The sequence below is a fragment of the Akebia trifoliata genome, chromosome 8 (genome assembly GCF_017979445.1).
Source record: "Akebia trifoliata isolate Shusen 1 chromosome 8, ASM1797944v1, whole genome shotgun sequence".
Taxonomy (NCBI): Eukaryota; Viridiplantae; Streptophyta; class Magnoliopsida; order Ranunculales; family Lardizabalaceae; genus Akebia; species Akebia trifoliata.
Genome location: NC_141382.1, coordinates 3,890,403 through 3,914,024, shown reverse-complemented (window position 1 = coordinate 3,914,024; position 23,622 = coordinate 3,890,403). Strand labels below are relative to the sequence as shown.

Here is a 23,622-nt window from a genome sequence, read left to right as displayed (position 1 = left end):
TCTTTTGCTTGAAATATATGTACTTCTAAACCAATGAGCATTGGGCGTAGTGGTTAGGACCTCCCTCCAAAAAAGGAGAGGTCTTTAGTATGTGTCATTTGTGGGGTATTGCATATACCGGGGGACTTGGAGAGACATGATGCTCTAATAAAAGGCTAGTTGTCCCGCCCCTACTAGTTGGGCCTCTGGGTCTAGACATCCTCATCAATAAAAAAAAATGTACTTCTAACTAGTGACCTCATTGATTAATATTTAATTAAATTCGTAATGTCCTTATAAATAAATTACAACTAAAACAAATACACTACCAGGTCCCTAAAATGGCTACCCCAAATGGGACCAAAAAATTATTGGGTCCATGATAGTATATCAGAAATTGACTAATCGGTTCCAAATGCATTGGCTGATGGGGTGACTAGGTACCCATTGACACCCTGAATCTTTATTTTGTTTACTTTGAAAGGAAAATAGTTTGTATTTAATACTAATTTAATGTAATCGCATGGGAGATTTCATATCCCCAATCTAAGTCGGATGGCAAATTAGGATCATTCACTTTAGTATCTTTCTCAAGTAGTGCTACTTCGAGTGTTATTTCACTTCACTTTAGCATCTTTCTTGGAAAAAATATATCCTATACCTCGAGCTTTAGATCAAGAATGGCTAAACGTCCCCTATTTTCTCCATCTCCTAGTCAGAAGGGAATTCTTGTCGATTTTACTTCGACACTCATTTCAGTGAAAGAACTAAATATTCTTAAGCTCTGAGTTGATCGTGCCAACTTACCTTTTTCTTCATCATTTGTTCTTACCCGTTATTTATAAGGTTTTCAGTATTTAATTTCAATTGATCATTTTTCGGAAATCACATAATATTGATCATTGGGACTGCACCCTAATTCAATTTTTTAAGAATGATTCATTTGATCCCTTTGAATACAATGCAACCCCTTCTCTATAATGATTTGCAAAATCTTTTGCACATAGGCATCTAGACATCATCCTTAAGCACTTCTTGGATAGGGAGTCTAACATCAGGTTCATGACCTCTAAGAATTTAAGACTCAGGATTTAATAATCTTGAAGTGATACGTGTATGATAAAAAAATTATATATATATTTTACCCATACGATAATGATAATAATAATAAATAAATAAATAAAATTATTATTATTATTATTATTATTTTCAAATTTCTTATATTAATTAAAAACTTATAACTAAGTGGATGGTGGGTGATGAAGAAGATTGACAGTTATAGGATGTTAACCTAACCCACCTTTATTGTTCATAAATAGTTATCATGGATGGGAGGTTCTGTTGTTTGAAAGCTAAGGATTCAGGAAGGGCTAACAGCTTACCACACTTTTTCAACAACTAATTCCTCCCACCACACCACACCACCTCTTCTCTTTACTTAATTTGTCCCTTATCCATATTCATCCCCCCCCCCCCCCCCCCCCCTCCCCCCTCACATCCCTTAGCTTTCCTTCCAATGTGGATTGAGTAATAGTACCCCCCCCCCCCCTCTCCCTCACATCCTTAGCTTTCCTTCCAATGTGGGTTGAGTAATAGTATGTTCCCTTCCTCTCAAATATTCTAATTAAGTCCTTAAAAGTTGTTATCTTGTAAATTTCGGGGGCTCTCCTGATCTCTACCTATATATATATATATATTTGTTATCCTGTAAACTTCGGGGGCTCTCTTGATCCGTGTGTGTATATATATATATATATTAAAAAAGCCACGTGGAATCACAAAAAATGAAATCCAGGGGTGATTTCATATGTTGTATTTAGGGTGGTGAATTTGGAAGGTTGAAAAATCACAAATCTGTATATAATAATTTCATGATCAGATCCAATAAAGGATGATGGTCAAACATTAGTCCCATCAAAGGGTCAGAAGAGAATTGTGTTCCACGTTTCTCTTTTTTTCTGTTTTTAAAAGATATTTTTCCAATCATGAATATAGATAAAAGTTTGCTTTTTTGTGCATGGAGAGCTTAGTACATTATGGGTTGAATTATGGTGGCGGTTCGGCTATCAATGGATCGGATTAGGTCAGACCCAAATGCCAATCAGTTCCAATCCAATAAGGATCCCATTTCCCGATCCCGATCCCGATCCAATATGAGTGTTATCGAAATAATTTTATGAAATTGGATGGTTGAAAGGTCACAAATCAATCTAAAATAATTTTATGATCGGGTCCAATTGAGGGTGATAGTCAAACATTAGTCCCATATGTGGGTCAGAAGAGAAGTGTTTTCCACGTTTGATTATGTTTTTAGTTTTAAGTACGGATCAAACTTTGCTTTCTATGCAAGGAGGGCTAAACATTTTGGTTGAATTGAGGTGGCGGGTTGGGCTGTCAATGAATCAGATCAGCACGAAAGCCGATTAATTACAATAATCTAATAAGGATCCAATTTGATAAATATTATCTTAATTCTAGATCTCAATTAAGTCTTATCCAAGAAATTGTGAGAAAATATGTAAATAATATTATATATTTTGCTTAAATAAACAAAGTTTATTTGGATTTATATATATATATATATATATCAAATTGAACTTGATCATTAGATTCTCAGATTGGATTCTTATTGTATCCAATTTGAATAATAATATTGAGATCTGATAAAAATCAGATCCAACACGCATTTGAAATATATCAATCGGTGTACCGTACAGACCCAGAAACAAAGGGATTGGGGAGAGTTTGTCGGGGAGTTAGAAATCTTTTTAAGGTGGCTCAGGTGTGTTTGAAAGCAATTTTTTTTTTTCAAAGTTGACTACTCCCAAACACGATGTACCCTACAGACCCAGAAACAAAGGGATTGGGCCCAGTAATGCTGAAATGCGAAGCATAGTCTTACCACGTTCAATGAACTTTCTGCCTATATATATATAGGGTCCCGTTCGGCACCCTAAGTTTTACCACACACTTTAACAAACGCGTTTTGTCCTACATGGGTTAGAAGTTTCAGAATGGGCTGATTTTTGGTGAGAATGATCTCTATGGTGAGGAGATCATCCTCACCAAAAATCAGCTCATTCCAAAACTTCTAACCCCATCAAAAATGATTTACAAAAAATGGACGGTCCACGATTTTTCAACGTGTAAACATGGGGCTAAACATTTCGGAATAGGCTGATTTTTGGGGAGGATGATCTTCTAATCATAGAAATCATCCTCACCAAAAATCAGCCCATTCCAAAACTTCTAACCCATGTAGGACAAAAAACGTTTGTTAAAATGTGTGGTAAAACTTAGGGTGCTGAACATTTCCCATATATATATATATATATATAGGGTCAGGTTCAAGGGCCATGTGAGAAAACATGTAAGAAAACTTTCGGCGGTAAATAAAATTTTAAAATATGGGTTAGAAATTTTAGATTGAGCTGATTTTTTGTGAGGATGATCTCTATGATGGGAAGATCATCCAAAAAAAAAATCAGCCCAATCTGAAACTTCTAACCCCATTAAAAGTGATTTAGAATGTGGACCGTCGATATTTTTTCAATTTGTATCACTAATTTGTAAATCACTTTTGATGGATTTAGAGGTTTCTGATTGAGCTGATTTTTTGTGAGGATGATCTTCTCATCATAGTGACCATCCTTGCAAAAAATCAGCTCAATCCAAAACCTCTAACCCTTATTTTGAAAAACGAAAGTTTTCTTACATGTTTTCTCACATGGCCCTTGAACCTGACCCATATATATATATATATATATATATAGGGCTGAGGCGACATATGTAAAAATAATGTAACATTAATAAATTTTTAAAATATGGGTTAGAAACTTCGGATTGAGTTCATTTTTTGTGAGGATGATCTCTATGATAGGAAGATCATTCGAAAAAAAAAAAAATCAGTCCAATATGAAATTTCTAACCCCATTAAAAGTGATTTAGAATGTAGACCGTCGATATTTTATTAATTTTTGTCAATAATTTGTAAATCACTTTTGATGAATTTAGATACTTTGGATTGAGCTGATTTTTTGTGAGGATGATCTTCTCATCATAGTAACCATCCTCGCAAAAAATCAACTCAATCCAAAACCTCTAATCCATATTTTGAAAGACCATTATTTTTACATATGGCCTTTGAGCCGCCCCACGAGGATGGTCACTATGATGAGAAGATCATCCTCATAAAAAATCAGTTTAATCTGAAACTTCTAAATCCATCAAATGTGATTTACAAATTATTGATAAAAATTGACAAAAAATCGATGATCTACATTCTAAATCACTTTTAATAGGGTTAGAAGTTTCAGATTGGACTGATTGATGATCTTCCCATCATAGAGATCATCCTCACAAAAAATCAGCTCAATCCTAGACTTATAACCCATATTTTGAAAATTTATTAATGTTACATTGTTTTTACATATGTTTTTTATATGTCCTTTGATCCGTTCCCATATATATATATATGGGCCCACACGAGAGGAAATGGACCTCTCTTAGTTTAGATTTGATTTTGGATTTGAGCAGATAAAAACCCACGGTGCGAATATGTAAATGATCTCACTTTCCTCAATCTCCTTCTTGGGAGAGATGCTTGTCTATTTAAGTTCAATACTTGTCTATTTAACTTCAATTTCCTCTTTCTTTCTTCTTGTCCATCATTTGTAAGGTTCTCAGTATTTAATCCCAATTCTTCATTTTCAAATCACATTCATAACTAGGACCACATCTTAATTCAATTCATTAATAACGTCTGTTTTTTAGTCCTTTGATTGAATATGACCTTCAAGATTGTGACTCCTCCAACGAATCAGGAGGACTCAAGATTTGATAATTTGAAAGTGATATATGTACGATCAAATTATACTTAATTACCTTTTTTACTCTTATTACAATTATTATTGTTGTTATTATTATTTTTTTGATGGGGTAAACTGGACTTAAACCCACGACCTCAATGTTGCTTTGCAATATCTCAAACCAACTAAACTATGGGTCTAAGCCTTATTATTATTATTTTTTGGATAATCAGGTATCTCTGTAAACAACGGACCAATTCCGTATCTTGGCTTTGCCTAGTCCATAGACCATGGTCTTGTCTAAGGACTAGTCTCGGATGCACCAAGTAAGTGAGAGTGCGCTCTCACAGATGGCTCATGAGGAATTAATGCTCATTTTGAGTTTCGAACTCATGACCTACGGGCATTAACCGCTTATCCGTCCGAAATATCCATTGAGCCAACCCCTCCAGGTTTATTATTATTATTATTATTTCTTCAAATTTCTTGTATTAAGTAATAATTAAGTGGGTAGTGGTTGAGGGGTGATGAACAAGATTGACAGTTATGGGATGTTAACCCAACACACACACCTTTTATAGTTGTCATGGATGTATTGGAGGTTCTGTTGTTTGAAAGCTAAGGATACAAAAAGGGCTAGCAGCAGATGCTTCCTTCCAATATGGGTTGAGTGATTTCTCTTCAATTCTTCTTAAATATTTCAACTTCTTAGAAGTTATTATGTTGCCAGTCTCCAATTTTGAGAGCTCTCCTTATCTGGACTGGAGACCTAAAGTTTGATCACCACCACCATTGAAAGTGCCACGTGGAACACACTTCCAGGCCCACAAATTGATTTTCCATATGTTTTTTATGTCACAAATTATTAATTCGAATGGTTGAAAAGTCACACAACTCATTATTAATCCATGGGTAGTGAAATCTGGTGGTTGAAAATTCATAAATACAACTAATTAATGTGGTAAACTCAGATACAATAAGAGGTGATAGCTTAACAATAGGCGGATCAAGGGTCACAAAATAAGTATGCTCCATGTGTTTTTTTTTTCTTTTATAGTATTTTTTTATTTTAAGTTGAGTAGAGATCAAACTTTGATTTTTACATTGTGTTTGGATTGTGAGAAATGGAGAAAAGAAAAAAATGAATTTCTCTCCATTTCTCTTGTTTGGATTGATAAGTTTGGAGAGAAAAGAAAAATAATTAAGAGAAAAAAGGGTCACAAAATAAGTATGCTCTATGTGTTTTTTTTTTTTCTTTTATAGTATTTTTTTTATTTTAAGTTGAGTAGAGATCAAACTTTGATTTTTTACATTGTGTTTGGATTGTAAGAAATGGAGAAAAGAAAAGAAAAAAAAATGAGTTTCTCTCCATTTCTCTTGTTTGGATTGATAAGTTTGGAGAGAGAAGAAAAATAATTAAGAGAAAAAAGGGTCACAAAATAAGTGTGCTCCATGTTTTTTTTTTAAATTATATTATTTTTTATTTTAAGTTGAGTAGAGATCAAACTTTGATTTTTACGGTGTGTTTGGATTGTGAGAAACAAAGAAAAGAAAAGTTTAAAAAAAAAAAAAAATGAGTTTCTTTCTATTTCTCTTGTTTGGATTGTTAAGTTTGGAGAGAGAAGAAAAATAATTTTTTCTCTCTTTTTTCTTTCTAAATCAAGAGAAAAGAAATGGTCATGAATAATAAGAGTACTAAAATTTACAACTTAAGTTCTTCTATTATTAAACCAAACAAGATGGAAAGAAACTAGATTTCTTCTCTCTTTCTTTTCTCTTCATTTCTCTCAACTCTAACAAAGTAATAAGGCCTGAAATCTGATTGTTCCAATCTGATAATTTTGGATTTGGATCGAGGATTTGGCTTTTGATAAGGATCTGATTTGATAACATATCGCATTGGTTCTACGGATCAACCATGTCGATCCGGATCAGATATGAGCTTGATTCAATCAAATGTGAGATGTAATTTTTTATTTATTTATAAACTTTGTTCAAATATATGAAGTTTATTAGATTTTGTATATCAAATCAGATTTGTTCGGATATGATTGTTATTGGATTGATTTTGGATACTAATATTGAGATCCTTTAAAATCTAATACAATACTTGTCGAATCAGTCCTAGGTCCGATTCAATTCACTTATTGGATTGGTCCCAAATCCATCGCGATCAAATCCTGACCCGATCCATTGACAGCCGTAGTGGCTAGATAAGGGGTATCCATCATCTTAGTTAGTTTGGCTTCAATAACTATAATGTTTGGAAACAGTTCTTTTTGCAACCCAATTTAAGGTTGACCATAGTCTACTCCCAAACATGATTTTACAGACACAGGCCCAGAAGTATTACTTTAGCCCGCCAAAAGTATCATGAGTACGGGCCGGTCACGTCCATAAGCAAATAATATTTGAACCCAAAAGTGGGGTATTGTAGTAATGCAAAAAAAAGCCCATGGGCTAAGACTCAACATGGTTGAGGTTGAGCCCATCAAAAATATTATGAGTCTGGGTGGGCCAAGTGCATAAGCAAATGACATTTGAATCCAAAAGTGGGGGTTGGGGGTCAGTTAGGAATGTAAAAAAGCCCATGGGTACAAAACTCAAAAATCCAATCCAAAGTTGAATAGGTCCAGAGGCCTACGACTGGCCTTTTTGAAGCTCGGCCCGAGTAGTACATTTATTATTATTTAGTGCAAAATTGTCCATAATCATGTCTGGTTACAAACATCAAACATGATTTTCAGTTTGATAATTTTGATCAAAATTTTGCTTCTTAAGAAGAAAAGGAAATAAAACAAATCACACTTATCAGTATCTATAAAGAATTAATGAGTTTCTTCCCAAGATGTGTGCCAATTCTTTGGTGATTTTCTTATGAATTGGAGTGGCATTAGCAAAAGTTGGCGTGGCAATAGAATCTCTCTCTCTCTCTCTCTCTCTCTCTATCTATATATATATATATATATATATATATATATATATATATATATATATATATATATATATATATATATATATATATATAAATGGGTCAGGTTCAAGGGCCATGTGAGAAAACATGTAAGAAAACTTTCGGCGGTAAATAAAATTTTAAAATATGGGTTAGAAATTTTAGATTGAGCTGATTTTTTGTGAGGATGATCTCTATGATGGGAAGATCATCCAAAAAAAAAAAATCAGCCCAATCTGAAGCTTCTAACCCCATTAAAAGTGATTTAGAATGTGGACCGTCGATTTTTTTTCAATTTTTATCACTAATTTGTAAATCACTTTTGATGGATTTAGAAGTTTCTGATTGAGCTGATTTTTTGTGAGGATGATCCTCTCATCATAGTGACCATCCTTGCAAAAAATCAGCTCAATCCAAAACCTCTAACCCTTATTTTGAAAAACGAAAGTTTTCTTACATGTTTTCTCACATGGCCCTTGAACCTGACCCTATATAAATATATATATAAATTACATTTATAGGCCCAAACCAAGCTCGATCCATACTTCATGTTATGGTCAAACTCAAGTTTAGAATTCTGTGTCAGATCAGCCCAAAATAAACCTGGCCTAGCCGAACCCATTTTTACAACCCTAACTAAGAATTAGCATCCTCCACACCTTAGATATTGAGGGTAGTCCCATAAGTTCTTGGGCATCTTCATTCATTGTCAATTGGTTTCAAATTGAACCCTTAAATTTATCATCGTATTAAAGCAATTCTTTCTCTCTTTCATGTCATTCAGTTCATGTCAACACGTGCTTTGCCCAGTCTGACTCACTCTTGCGGGGGTGTGTTGAGGTGCGATTAGTCCCACAGGCATGGGCCGGTGCCTTGCCAATTACCTCTCTCCTAGGCCTCTCTACCGGCAAAGCCCCACTTGCCTTGCCAATCATTTCTCATAGGATCGTCATCTCTAAGTTCAAACTATTGGAAAAAATATATAAAATTCAAGATCGGTATGATTTAAATAACAAATAACTCCAAAAATTGAATATATAATTAAAGAAATAACCCAATTTTGGAGGGATGCTTTAGATTAAAGAAGCACTAAAACAGATTGAAAGTGAAATGTGGACCCTATTTTGAAAGTGCTTCTTTTGTTTACTTGAGAATGACTATTTTTTGTTCACGCCTCACAAATCATTCAAAGTTTCCACACTGAAAGTGACTAATTCCAACTTTAATCAAACTTAATCTCGTATTCACACATCCAACGATGTCCCTACATCTTGACATATTATATTTTTCTTCAAGTATTATAAAAATGAATCTTAGAGAAAATACTCATTTATACATCTAAAAATTACGTTTTTCAAGAGAAATCATTTTTTTTTGTGGGCTTTACTTTCCATGTGCACATGGTCTGAGAGGAATATTAGTTCTTGAATTTTATTATTTCAGCGTAAAATTAAAAGTAGAAGAAGACAAACACAGGACTAATCACATAAAGGAAGAAAATGAAATCATTGGCATTTTATATCATATTTCTACTACAAAAACCGTACTTGGAATATGCTTAGGAAAGCACAAATCATTGAAAATGCAAAATATTTTACCATTTGCACAGATAATAGTTTGAAAGCACACAGAAAAAAAAAAAATTCTTGTTGACTTCACACCATTCATCATCATCAAAAACCTTTTTTTCTTCAACTAAATATTTTATATATATATATATATATATATGTGGGGTAAAATGTGTTTAGGATCTCGGTCATACATATGTCAAGATGATATCATATGAAAAGAGATCATCTTGTGTTCCGTTCCTAATATTTAGATAACATAAAAATAAGAAAAAAGAGAGAGAAAAGATAGATTTGATCTCATTTGAGGGAGATCAGACCTTTAAAATTAAATTTGAGATGGTTAGTCTTCAAATCAAAATAGAACTTTTATAATATTTTCTCGGCAAGTTTTGTAAAGAGTTAAATAATAAAAACCGTAACTACCCATCACAATTTAATCTCCTATTAATTCAAAGTTAGTTCTCCAAACTACTGAATTACCCACATTGCACATACAAGATACCACTATGTGAAAATTATAAAATTCAACAAGAATATTTTATGAGTCAAGGCCCATAAATTTTTGATAGTCCATGACCATTAAAATTCTTGATGTTCCCCCAAATTTGACGGTTTAGAGCCGTCAAATTTCTCCCATCCTCCATTAATTTAACGATTTCGACTCGTCGAAAAAAGAAATTTGATAATGAAAAATGTGACACGAATGTGACCCCTTAGTCTATCAAATTTTATGAAATTCAACAGCCTTGAACCGTCGAATATGGGCTTTTTCCACATTGTGTAGGCATCTCCCACTTAAACTAAAACACTAAGGGTATGTTTGATTGCACATGTAAAATAGGGTGGAAAATCAATTTCCATGGAAAATGACATTTTTCAAGTGTTTGATTGCACATGGAAATGGAAATTCATTTTCCACCCCATTCAAAAAGTCTACTAAATCATGGATTTCACTTTCCCACCCATATGGGTGGGAAAATGAAATCCAACCATATTTTCCATCTTCAATTCTTTCCTACCACCACCACCATCACCACCACCACCATTACACTAATCTCGCCGTCGTCGTCATCGCCATCGTCACCATCGTCATCGTCGGCTCCCTCTTCGACCACCTTCTCTCTCTCTCTCTTCTTCTTTTTCTTCTTCTCCATCCCTCACCTCCTCCGCCACCACTACCACTATGTTCTCCCCCATCTTCCTCACTTACCTCCGTCGTCACCACCGTCGCCATCGTCACCGCCGCCACCGTCACCACATCCTCCCCCCTCCCTTTTCCTCGTCATCTTCTTCTTCCTCTCCCCTCCTCTCATCTTCTTCCTCCTCTCCCCTCCTCTCATCTTCTTCCTCCTTCTCTTCTTCTTCTTTTTTCTCATATTTTTTCATAATTTTATCCAAGTGAAATCAAACAATGGAATTTGATTTTCCAATCCTACCTATTTTCCACAACTAATTTTTCATGGATTTCAAATTCCATGGAAAGTGACTTTCCATGCAATCAAACATATCCTAAGAAAATATTTTATGCTTAGCCACAGATTGATCTTGAGGTGTATGTGATTTGAAGGTAAACAACACCACTACATTATATATATAATCGAATAACTTGATCAATTAAGTTTGTGACTTGACCCCCCCCCCCCCCCCCCCAAAATAATAATAATAATAATAATAATAATAATAAATAAATAAATAAATAATAAAATCAAAAAAATCCAATCAATTTGATTTGATTCAATTGAGTTCACTCGAAAATACACGACTTAAGTGATCGTGTTATATGAGTGTGTATGTGTGTGCGCACGCCATGGAGTAATTTTGTAACAAATATTAAATAAAACATGTTAGGAAATAATAAGTTTACACTCATTTCTGGTCTGTTTCGAATAAGATGGAGGTTGGACCCCTACTTTGAAAAAGAATAATACCAAATGATACATGGTAAACGATTTCAAAAGGCACACGCATTTATATTTCTAAGGTTCAAAATTCAATCTAATCGAATCCATTCTAAACCCATTAGGGCCAGGCTCAAGCTTAGCCAACTTAAGCCTAACTACGATACAGCCCACATATTTACGACTCGATTAGGGCTCATTTAAACCTTGATCAAAACATGCCCATTGGCAACCCTAATCATAAATTTCGAAAGTATTGTAGAAACAAGACTGTTTATAGATGAAGGATGACAAACATAACAATTCCATCATCATGATTTGATGATCAAAATCAAGTAAATAATAGATGGCTATGATTCTTCAATCAATCACATGGGTTGTGTGGAAAAAAAGTAGCAGAATTTTGCTTATAATGGTTGAAGTTGAAAATTCAAAACTGAAAAGCTTGTCCATGGCATTTAGTAGCGGAGTCTCACCCCACGCTAAAAATAGAGTCTTCAGTTCCGGCGTAGTTACTCCACTTTCCTAAGAAGGTGTGCCCATCCAAGTGGAGCACGTCATCCCCATAAATGTCTCACCTTCTACTTTACGTATGTGGCTTTGCAGAGAGATAATAATTTAATAAGTTACTGATTTTAAAATTAACACCTGATTTCCATCATTATTACAGTTTTACTTTTCAGTCCAATGAGAATGAGACTTTTCGTTGTTTATTTAATGGGACTTTGATTTGCGTGCAAAGCACGGTGATTGGTGATCTTTTGTCTGTGGTAAGAAAAAGAAAAAATAGCCCTCTCCCCTTCAACGGGTGCTTAATTACACACTTTGGTTTGTGATCAAATATAAGATATTGATCCATTTAAAATCAAAATAATAATAATAATAATAATAATAGAGCTATTATTACCACACCAACTTTTGTTAATAGCACACAAATTCCTTAAGAATTATACATCGATGGTGTGGCATTAACAAAAGTTGGTCTAACAATAACAATTATCTAATATTAATAAGAATAAGAACAATTAAATACACCTTGAAAACAAAAGCATTTGAATGTATTTTCGATAATAAAATAAAAATTTTGAAAGAAATTTTTTTTTTTTTGGGTAGGAAAGTCAATTTTCAAGGTTATGTAAGAATAATAATACTAAATTTCAATCATTAAAGCACAAAACTCGAAAGTATCTTAGGGATACACACATATCCACCTGTTTTATCCCAATTATTGAATTTTGTATTTTAATTGTGAGATTGTGTGTTGTTTACTTCAATTAATTTAATTAGTCCTCAATTTTAATTATTTATAAATGCATTTGGCACAATTTTTTAAGATTGGATTTTTAATTTTTTTTTTATATTACTTTTAAACTGCTAAATGCATTCATTGGAGACAAATTATTGCAATGTAAGTTAGCTTCTATCGTAAAACAAAGGTGTAAAAGATCGACATATATTTCATTCCATATATATATTTTCAAAAATGAAGTTCAAATAAAACATCAGTTCCAATAATTATTAATTCTAATATTGGGTATGAGACCTTTAGAACCAGAATCAACCCTACAAATACTCGATACCCACCCATTGGGTACCTTATTAGATCTACAATTTCTAGTTTCTACTACTTATGAATACTTATCTCGCGATGGCACAAAAAATTTGGGTACCCGTGTATTTTGATGATTCCAATTCCATTTATTTTAGAACAACTTGGAATCAAATCGCAACCGACCGATAGACACCCCTAGGTGCTACAAACAAGATGCCATCTTGTTAAATCCAGCAGATTAATTAAATCATTTTGATATTAAAATTTTCGATTAATTTAAAATAGTGGAATGTGGCCTGTTATATTAATATTCAAATATAGGGGTATTTTCGTCACAAATTTTATATATTATATAGCGGTGATAAGAACCTTCTTAGTTCTAGTTGGCTTTATAAAATGGGAGTTGAGGCATATTGTTTCTTGAATACAACGACCAGTTGTCCAGCAACAACCCTTCTCTTACTCACGCACGCAGACACAAGCAGATTCTTCTTTAAAAGCTTCGTTAGGGATTCGATTAAAAGGAGAGAGAATCGAAAAGTCAGCGATGATTCTTGTGTGAATCGAGGTGAGAATTTTGTTTTTTTGTTTTTTGTTTTTGTTTTTGTCTAATGCGATGAAGCTTCACAATTTCCTACATATATATCTGTTTGTGTTTCACTATGTTTTCGATTTTGAGGAGATTGAGAGGCTCGATCGAAAATTTTCAGTAATTCTTCTTTAAAATCTCCGTTTCTCTCTCTCTGCGTGCGTGCGTGTGTGTGTGTGTGTATCGGAGGATTTATAATTTTCTAATTTCATAAAGCTTACGATTTCCTGCAAATGTTTCACTATGTTTTAGATTTTGAGGAGTTTGAGATGCTTGATCGACAATTTTCAGTAATTCATCTATTTTAGCTATATTTTACAGTAAGTTTTTTTTTTTTTTTTTTAAAAATCTCTCCCGTTCTTTGTGTGTTTCTGTGGATGTATAATTTTCTAATCCATGAAGCCTACAATTTCCTGCTAATCTGTTCGTCTCGTCGATTGAGATTCTCTTTTATCTCAGATTTGATGGTTGGGATCATCCCGAAATGTTAATTTATTGGAAAATACTGAAGTGACTGTCGACTTCACTGCGTTTCACACTGAACTCACGTGGATGTTTTTACGGAACCATAGATACTTTTTCTTCGAGACACGAGTGAAGAATCTATGGTTCTGTGCCCACCTCCACGTCAGCACAGTGTGAAACGCAGGGAAGTTTACAGTCATATATTTTATTTTTTTTAATTCTAACTAGGAAATCTTGTCGGCTGGGCTCGAATGAATGGGAACACAAAATGGAGACTGGAAGTAGGGTTCCAAGTTCCAACCGTGTAGAGAAATATTAGGACAAAGGCCCTGGCCCATTAACCAGGTCCGTCCATAAAAGGAGTTAGGGCCTTGTTGTGGAGCCCACAACGATGGGGTCAAGTTCAAAATATTTCAGCCCCATTAATCTAGGCTGGAATAAGACTTAATCATACCCCTTTTTTTTTTTTTTTAATTAATTAATTTATTATTATTTAAGACTGCTAAATTTGTTTTTAATGAGATCAGTAACTCATGGATGGCTTGTTTTTAAGCTCATTCTGTGGTAAGTTGTGATGCATAATTTTTTTTTTTTTTTCAACGAAAAGGAGTATATCTTTTTATGAAAATATAATTATTAATTTTATTAAACTCAAAAATCTCGACCTCGGCCTGAGCTCGACCCAAGTCCCTGATGGTGGGATCTAGATTTGGCCAATTCAGGTCTTTAAGGGGCAGTCTTTCTCCTGGCCCCATTGAGGTTCAGCGGTCCCTAAAAAAATGATGGCACATGTCATAAAAAGGAGACAGAGTGTAGAATTGCAACCTAATTCCCTGATGTATATGATAGGTACCCTATAGTAATAAGTCAAAAAAAAAAAAAAAAAAAAAAAAAAGCTGTTATTGGCTGTTAGTGGGTCCAATGTTTGATTTTAGACTAATGATTTTTTTAACTCAACTGACAGCTGGACTCAAAAATTCACTCAGGTGTCATGTGCAATGAATCATAGATTCTTTCGCTCAGGATACACAATTGCAGATGGCAGGTCGGTTGTTTATCCCGAGAGACAGAATCTACGGTTCTTTGCCCATGCTACGTGAGTGAGTTTTGAGTCCGCCTGTTAGGTTAAGTTAAAAAATCAGCACTCTTGATTTTATTTTTGTAGCTTTCAATTGAAGCTTGGCAGTTTTGACTTCTGAGTTGAGGACGGTTATTGCCCACTGTTTTATTTTGACTATTCAACTAGAATCTTTGGAATGATACAGACTTAGATTTTTCTTTTATGGGATGGATGATGGATCTTTCTTCCATTGACCTCAATATCTCTATGGATCTTTTGATACGAAAGATACAAATGGTCTAAGTTATTATGGACTCCATGGTCCCTACACGTATGTCAAGAAGTCCTAATATGATAGTGGGTAGGGCCCATTGTGGTTGGTGAACTGGTCCTTGGGATGAACATGGATGAGCCACAAGAACCCCATCATCATATGTGTTACATATACTGCTTTTCAAGTAGTTTCTTAGAAGTTGCAATCTGTTAAATGGGTTTTATTGTCTTTATTGGCTAAGGGAAAAAAAAAAAAACATTGGGCTTAAATTGGTTGCACTTCGGTTTCTTCAATTGTGGACTTCATGACAGTGAGTAGTTTCTCCTATTTTTATGATGATTTCATCTAGCAAAAAATCTTTTCATGTTTTTTGATTGGTTTGTGTAGTCAAATTTGCCAATTGTAAACAAAAATCTGCTTATGCGAAGGTTGTGAAAAGTATGGAGATATTTTTTGTTGTATTGAAGTTCAATATGTGCCTTTCTTTCTTTAAAATTTTTGGGTGTTTGCAGTATTGATTTTATCTAATTTATTAGTCACTTGTTCAAGAAATCGTTCTGTTTGATGCACTTTTCTTCTCTGTGTCTTTAATGGATTTGAAGACTTCATTCTAGTGGTTCTTTGAAGTGGAGAATTTCTTTCCTGGTTATTGTAAAATTTTATTTCAGGTCAATTTTGAGTTTTTTTTTTAGCTTTCCACTGTCAGATTAAAATAAAACAGTGTTAAGAGTTCTGTTAATTTTTAACAAACTGCTGAGTTAAACCCTTTGTGCCATTCTTTATAACCTTTGAATGATCTGCCTACTTGGAAATGAGAATTTCATTATATTTATTCCGCAGACCCTTGTCTGATTCTTTTGGTTTTGAATGTTTAATATATTTTGGGAAGGTGTCTACTTATATTTCTAGATCTTTGACATTATTAAGTAATATGTGCTTGATTTGGAAGATCCCCTTTTCGTATAGGTTAGACTACCTTTCGCATAATTTTTATACTCAATGATTATTTCTTTCAGGAATGCATCAATTATGGATTTTTGGTTGAACAAGGATGAAATGTGGTCAATAATTTATTTTAATTTTTGTAGAAAGTAACGTTGTGAGACTAATTTTCTTCTGTTACTTTGTATTTTACTTGTTAATTCAAGTAGTAGTTTGTTCATGGTGTACTGAGACACTTGAATGTACAGTTTCCCTCCCAAAAGCGTGTAGGAATCTTAAAAGATAATTTTTGGCTCTATCAATTTTCTTTCCATAACTTGAGAAAGCATTTACAAGATGAACCTTGGTACCTTTATGTAAATATTTTGGAATTTCATGTGCACATAAAATTCTTACCCTGTGTTTCCATTGCTAGCTCTGTGTTATCAGCTTCTTTCCTTCCCATAATCGGTTCTGTATCTTCATTTTGATTGTGCTAGTGTGATCGTTTATGACCTATTTGTGCATACTTTCAGTTCCAAATGTAATTTATTTTTTGGGAAATTTGTTTTCATCCCAATGGTTAAGTGTGTTCTCAAAACTTGGGTACTTTAATGACCAAGTGTGATCTAGTTTAGTTTCATTGGATGATGAAATTAAACCAAATCCAAAATGATAATATGATCAGTAACCAATATACCAATCACAGGTCTTGTATGTCAAATATAGGTATCTTCTTGAGACATCAGAACAAAAAATCAAAACAAGTTTATCGCAGCTAAAGCCATGGCAGAAGAAGATATCTACACTAAAGATGGGACAGTAGATTATCGTAAAAATCCAGCAAACAAGAAGAAAACAGGAACCTGGTGGGCTTGCCCTTATATCCTAGGTACCCATCTATGAATCGTCTCCATACTACCTATATTTATCCCTCTCACATTGCTTTCTGAAGTTTGATTGACATGAGATGACTAACACTTTGATGTCCCACAGGCAACGAATGTTGTGAAAGATTGGCATACTATGGAATGAGCACAAATCTAGTGCTTTACTTTAAGACTCGACTCAACCAACACAATGTTGTAGCAGCCAATAATGTTTCAAATTGGTCTGGAACTTGCTATATCACACCGTTGATCGGAGCATTTATAGCTGATGCCTATTTGGGAAGATATTGGACAATTGCTATTTTCTCGATCATCTATGTTTTTGTAAGATTGGTTCAAATATAATTCATGTTCAACATTCAAATACTTGGAACTCAACTTGGCCAAGCACTTGATTGAGTTCTGTGAGCATTTGAACAAGTTATTAAACCATGTTTTGTCTGACATGCACTATACTTTGCTAAAAATATTGAAATATCTTAAATGGTTGTAGGGGATGACATTGTTAACAGTGTCGGCATCTGTCCATGGACTAAAGCCGAGCTGTGACGAGACGACAGGTGTTTGCCACCCAACAGCAGGGCAAAGTGCATTGTTCTTTGTAGCACTTTACACAATCGCTCTTGGGACAGGAGGGATTAAGCCCTGTGTCTCATCCTTTGGTGCAGATCAGTTTGATGATACCGATGAGGCTGAGAAGAAACATAAGAGTTCTTTCTTCAACTGGTTCTATTTTTCAATCAACATTGGGGCACTCATCGCTGGTTCTGTGTTGGTATGGATACAAATGAATGTGGGGTGGGGATGGGGTTTTGGCATCCCTGCTGTTGCAATGGCAATTGCAGTAATTAGTTTCTTCTCTGGCACGCGGTTGTTCCGAAACCAGAAACCTGGAGGCAGTCCCCTGACACGTATATTCCAAGTCTTGGTCGCATCCTTTAGGAAATTTCGAGTTGAAGTTCCTGCTGACAAGTCTCTTCTGTATGAGACTGCAGATGCGGAGTCCGTTGTCAAAGGCAGTCGCAAGATTGATCATTCAAAAACGTTAACGTAAGTAAAATATGTCTTTAAGCCAAGGTTAGTAACCAATTGCTATTGTGTCCTTAACTAATGTTGTTTGTTACGCTCAGTTTCTTTGACAAGGCAGCTGTAGAGACACAAACTGATCACATAAAGGGTGCAGTAAATCCATGGAAGCTATGCACAGTGACCCAAGTTGAGGAGCTCAAGTCCATTGTACGTTTGCTTCCTATATGGGCCACGGGCATCATCTTCGCCACTGTATATGGTCAGATGGGAACCTTGTTTGTTTTACAAGGAACCAGCATGGACATTTACTTGCGGAAATTTGAGATCCCCTCGGCATCTCTCTCCATCTTCGACACTCTTAGTGTCATCTTTTGGGTCCCTGTCTACGATCGTATTATTGTCCCATACGCTAGAAAGTTCACTGGCCACAAAAATGGTTTCACACAACTCCAACGAATGGGCATTGGTCTTTTTATCTCCATTTTTGCCATGGTTGTTGCTGGTGTTTTGGAGCTCGTAAGGCTTCGCATGGTAAGAAGACATGACTATTATGATCTTAAGCACGTACCCATGTCGATATTTTGGCAGATTCCACAATACTTCATTATAGGGTGTGCAGAAGTCTTTACCTTCATTGGACAGTTGGAGTTTTTCTATGAGCAAGCACCAGATGCCATGCGGAGTTTGTGCTCAGCTCTATCACTCACAACTGTCGCGTTGGGAAACTACTTGAGTACTCTACTTGTTACCATTGTTACAGATGTGACAACAAAGAATGGGAAGCTCGGTTGGATCCCTGACAATTTGAACAGGGGTCACCTCCATTACTTTTACTTTCTCTTGGCTATACTCAGTGTGTTGAACTTGATCATTTATATCTTCATTGCAAAGTGGTACACATATAAGAAGTCTGTGGGTACCCTTCGTTGATGGCCGCTGCATATTGTGACACATAAATGTGTCGCATAAATGATGAAGTGAGTCAGCATTGTTTGTGTGGAAGGTTAGATTTTGTTGTAGCTTGTACTGGTGTTTATGTACTCTTTAGTTTCTCTTACTTGTCTTGGTGATTTAAGTGCTCTGTAAATTTTTCTGGGCTGTGTCTTTTAATTTCCACTTAGACTGAAGTGTCGGGCTTGGCACAAGGAAGTTATTGAAATAATGACTTCTGTATTTTACTTCACCAAAATATATATAATCGTCTCCAAATGTTTCTTCTTCTCATAATTTTACTGCAATTAGCCCAAGCTGTCTATTTAATTTTTGAGAAAGTATAATGTGGGTTTGATCCAGATGGTTCGAGCAGTTATGCTTAAGCGGGCAGTTGCAGTAAATGACCATTTTAACTGTTTTTCAAACCATGTCTCGAGAGCTTTTTGATATTGGAAATATCATGTGTTCTGAGAATGTGAATTTTTTTTAGGAGAAATGTGGCTGCATATATTCTGATCTTTTTAAAAATTAAATAAGAACCGCAAGACAATCTGTCAAGAAAGTGAGATCCCTTATGGTCTCTACTGCCACTCCTGTTGGATTCTGATGGTTTGATTTATAGTTCAAACCCATAGAATCCTTAGATGCCAAAGCACTGTCGGACACCTACAAAATCACTCGGCTTGAAGACAGAAATTATAGAAATGATCGTGAAGGTGAAAAGGTGAATCGATTCACAATCATTCCTGTGCCTCTCCAAGATTCACAACTACATCGAACATTTAGGCTTCAATTTAATTTGGGTCACCCTTTCTTGAGTTGGAGATTTTAAGATACGGAAGAAGAAGGTTTCTTAGTCATGAAGAAGCTGAAAAGTCTCAAGATTTTTGAAAATGAATCCATATGGAATTAAGGGTTATTTGAAGCTTGCCTTGAAATGCTTCCCTTCCAAATGCATACAAAGCATATTTACTAAGCAATGTGTTTGACCTTAGAAAATGTTGGTCTGTGCAATAGGTTGACAGTGAACATTAGAAAATGTTGGTCTGTGCTTAGATTTCCTCATTCATAAATCAAGTCTTTTACTCTTTGGCTTGCAGAGGTACAATTTTCTTTTTCTTTATCTGAAGGCTTAATCAATGACTTAAAAGTGACAACATGTATGTTTCTTGGTCGAAAGGTAATTTTTAAAATTTTTTTTGGCTATTGATGTAAGTTCGACGCCTACAGATGTTGGTATTTTTCTTGAATTTTTGTCTCCTTAGGTATGTTGGGAGGAGAATATGGAATTAATAGTTTTTCAAGTTTGATTCCTGTAGTAATCACACCAAATGCGGTAAAAAAAGGAATAAAAGAAAGAAAAACTCTTTGGCCACTGATTTTCTGTGGCCATGAGAAACGAGATGCTACCATTACAGGACTCCGAAAATTACAATACGCCTTGGAGAGTGACCACATTCCAAGCTTATCCATGGAAAATAACCTATTCCAAGTCCCAATCCACCATAGCTCATAAATTCCAATTTAATACCTTTAGAAAAATAAATTTAACATGGTAGCACACTAAGGCCCTTGTGTGTAGTTTTCCACATATGATCGTCGATGAAGACAGATTCCTTTACTGAGCCTATCACAATACTTGTTGGGGTGTCTTCTACTCTTATGGAAGAGTATACAAAATGAACCCACTATTAGAGAATCGAAAGAGCAAGCAACAACCCCAATCCAAATTGCAGTAACCCAATCAATGAAAATGGATCCATATGAACTCAATGTCAGACCAGAAATGGGGTAGATAGTCCTAGTATTTAGTGGGGAATAAAAACTTGTACAATTTCATTACATATGGAAGACCCTACAAGATGTAATCCAACTATCATACCAAGTGCTGTAAAACTTGTAAATCTCAACCATATGAGCATCTCACTCTGTTCATGTCCCAGCCCTTCCGATTACATCCAAACTCATTCATGAAAATGGAAATATGCTAGTAATGAACCTAAGAAAATTGAAATATTTAGATATATTTTCATAGAAACATCACTACCATCTCCAAAGCCTTAGCCAAAATTTAGGTCAGTTGAATTGACCTTGCTTCACCATTCAATTTGATCTAAAACCATTTCGATGATTGGGTAAATGGGTTTGAAAAGATACGCAATCTTATAGCATTCATTGATTAGATTTCTTCCATCAAAACAGCATACATCCTAAATAAATAAATAAATAACCCAATATGCTAATAATAACATGATTCTAGACAAGAAAATGTTGATATTCTCATTATTTTCACATTAATCAAACACGAAAAGCCTTGTTATGGCCACAATGATTTTATCTAACTAACAACAAGAAATATATATGGATAAAGATAATGTGATTACACGACGACGACGACGACAACAACAACAACAACAACAACAACAACAACAAAAAAATGGTCATTCGATTCAAACACTTCAACATTGAAGAACACCTGATGAGCCTTATTTGATTCAATACAATCGCATTACGCTCCTAGCTATCGAATGTGAACTCGGTGGCTTACCCTTCCCAGACCCACTCTTCCTACTTCCCCTCAATGGTGTCAAGTTGAACCGTTGGAAGCCATTATCAACATCGTTGGGAGAATACCTTGCACTCCTGTTCCGCTCCAACGTAATCTCTTCTCTTCTCTTCTTACCATTCCCATTGGCCTCTCCATTACTACTTCTTCTACTTCCAAACAAACCACCACTGTTCGAGAAATTCCTCGAACTGACACTCCTATTAAAAGCACCCACTTTTGCTTCTCCATTGGTATAACTCCGTAGCTCTGGCCAAGACTCCGAGAACGACCGCTGAATCACATTTCCTCTACAATACCTCTCTTCATCCCCATTTTTGCTACCATTACGCTTATGTATCAAACTCCAGATGTTCCATCCTTTACTCCACCGACGGGATTTCTTTGAACCCTTTCTATCTCTACCATCAATAACAGAACCGGAATCTCTGAATGCCGACTCAAAGCTCTCGGAACGATCATCTCTAAGGGAACTTGAATTTGAATCCCTCAAATCTCTCTCTGTAACTAAAGCCTTTGTCCCATGGAACAATTCATTAGTTGCAGGGGACACTTTAGCATTTGAAACCGATTTCATCTCATCAACCTCAGCTGTCTTCCTAATGGAGTTTGAACGATCAAGACTCTTCCTTCGCCTCTGAAATGGATCCGAGTAGAAATCCCTAGTCTGAGCTGACCCCCCAGGAGACGAATTCATCGGTTCTTCCACGGGAATCTGATTATCAGACCGTGGAACCAATACAGGATCATCCTCAATCACCGAACCCATTGGAGGAATCCGAGGGAACATCTTTCCAATCAAATACCCATCCCAAGAAGCCCTGGGTTCATCCCACGAGTATCGTGGATCATCCAACGACATCCTACCGGCATCAAGCGAGAACCTTGGATCAGTATCGCAAGATCTTCGTCCATACCCATAGTCCGCAATCTCGGATTGAGTCTCCCTGAACTGTGGTCCGACCTGTTTCTTAACCGGCATTGCTGCCGAATCCCCTCCATTGCAATTCTTCTTCATCTTCTGTTTTTTCCTCCATTTTTGTAATTTCTTACTAAGAACAGTTGCAGCCAACCAAAAACTTCCCTTTCTCTTATTGTTCTGAGATTCGAGATCTATGTGATCTTTCATTTTCTTCATTTCATCATCAATCATTACTTCCTCTTCTTCAATTTCTTCGATTTCTTGGATTCTTTCTTCAATAACATCCTCAGAAACCCTAAGTTCTTCATCATTTTGTTGTTCCACCACCACCTCCTCCAACACCTCCTCCTCCTCCTCTTCCTCCTCCTCTTCCCTTGATTCAAAGACGGGATCTTGAACACCAGAAAACCCTAAATTCCTGTTTTTTTCAACTTCAATCTCTCCCCAACCCTCTTTAATCGTCTCTCCCTTTCTATCATCATCGAGATTGAAAAGACACCAAAGAGTATTTCGACCCCTAACATCACAAGATCTCCTCTGTGGTTCCAATACACCGGAGAATCTCTCGCCTCTACCACCGGAAAATGACTTGCAGCGGCGAAGTTCCGGCAAGAATGAGGCCGAGGAGGAAGCAGAAGAAGAAGGTTTGTTTCTATCTCCGGCGGATTTAAAGATGGATTTGAGAGCAGATGTGGCAGCTTCAGTGGCAGTAGTTTTCCGGTGGACGTCGGTGTTGATGGTGGCCGGAGCTAGACCGGCGAGGCGTTCGCGTAAGCATGAGGCGCAGAATCCAGTGACGTTCTCGTCTGGGTGACGATCACAAGTGGAGAAGCGGTGAGGTTGGGGTTGGGGTGGGTGTAGTTCGAGATTCATAACAGAAGATGTACTATGCGCACCCTCCAATAATTACTTCTTCTGCTCATATTAGAGAGAGCTCTGAGTGTGAGTGAGATTCATTACAGATGAGGTACAATGCGCACCCTTCAATTACTACTTCTGCGTATGTTAGAGAGCTGTGCTTCAAGAGAGTGAGAGTGAGAGTGAGAATGAGAAAGAGAACAAAAAAACTACAACACAACGAATCCAAATCCACTGAAAACCTTCTCTCACTCTCTCTTTCGCTTTCGCTTTCGCTTTCTTTTTGTATATATTTTTCTCTCTTTTTCACGTCCGATTTTCAAAGATGTCTGTAACAAAGTAGAGAAAAGCAAA

At 35.7% G+C, this 23,622-nt stretch overlaps 2 protein-coding genes across 5 annotated transcripts; one reads left to right on the top strand and one right to left on the bottom strand.

Moving 5' to 3' along the window:
* Positions 1 to 13,172: 13,172 nt before the first annotated feature.
* On the top strand, positions 13,173 to 19,216 carry LOC147395557 (protein NRT1/ PTR FAMILY 8.1-like). 4 transcript variants are annotated; one of them, XM_086450000.1, is made up of 5 exons: positions 13,173 to 13,329; positions 16,800 to 16,962; positions 17,067 to 17,284; positions 17,454 to 18,010; positions 18,091 to 19,216. In XM_086450000.1, the coding sequence occupies exons 2-5, from the start codon at positions 16,857 to 16,859 to the stop codon at positions 18,917 to 18,919; spliced, it is 1,710 nt and encodes a 569-aa protein (XP_086306126.1). In that variant the 5' UTR covers positions 13,173 to 13,329; positions 16,800 to 16,856; the 3' UTR covers positions 18,920 to 19,216. The 4 variants fall into 4 exon arrangements, with proteins under 4 accessions (XP_086306126.1, XP_086306125.1, XP_086306127.1 ...); XM_086449999.1 differs by having other exon boundaries at positions 13,174 to 13,329; positions 16,780 to 16,962; XM_086450001.1 differs by having other exon boundaries at positions 13,204 to 13,331; positions 16,793 to 16,962.
* Positions 19,217 to 21,074: 1,858 nt separating this feature from the next.
* On the bottom strand, positions 21,075 to 23,622 carry LOC147395556 (protein OCTOPUS-like). The gene has a single exon (XM_086451497.1). It carries the CDS (start codon positions 23,281 to 23,283, stop codon positions 21,418 to 21,420), a length of 1,866 nt encoding a protein of 621 aa, XP_086307623.1. The 5' UTR covers positions 23,284 to 23,622; the 3' UTR covers positions 21,075 to 21,417.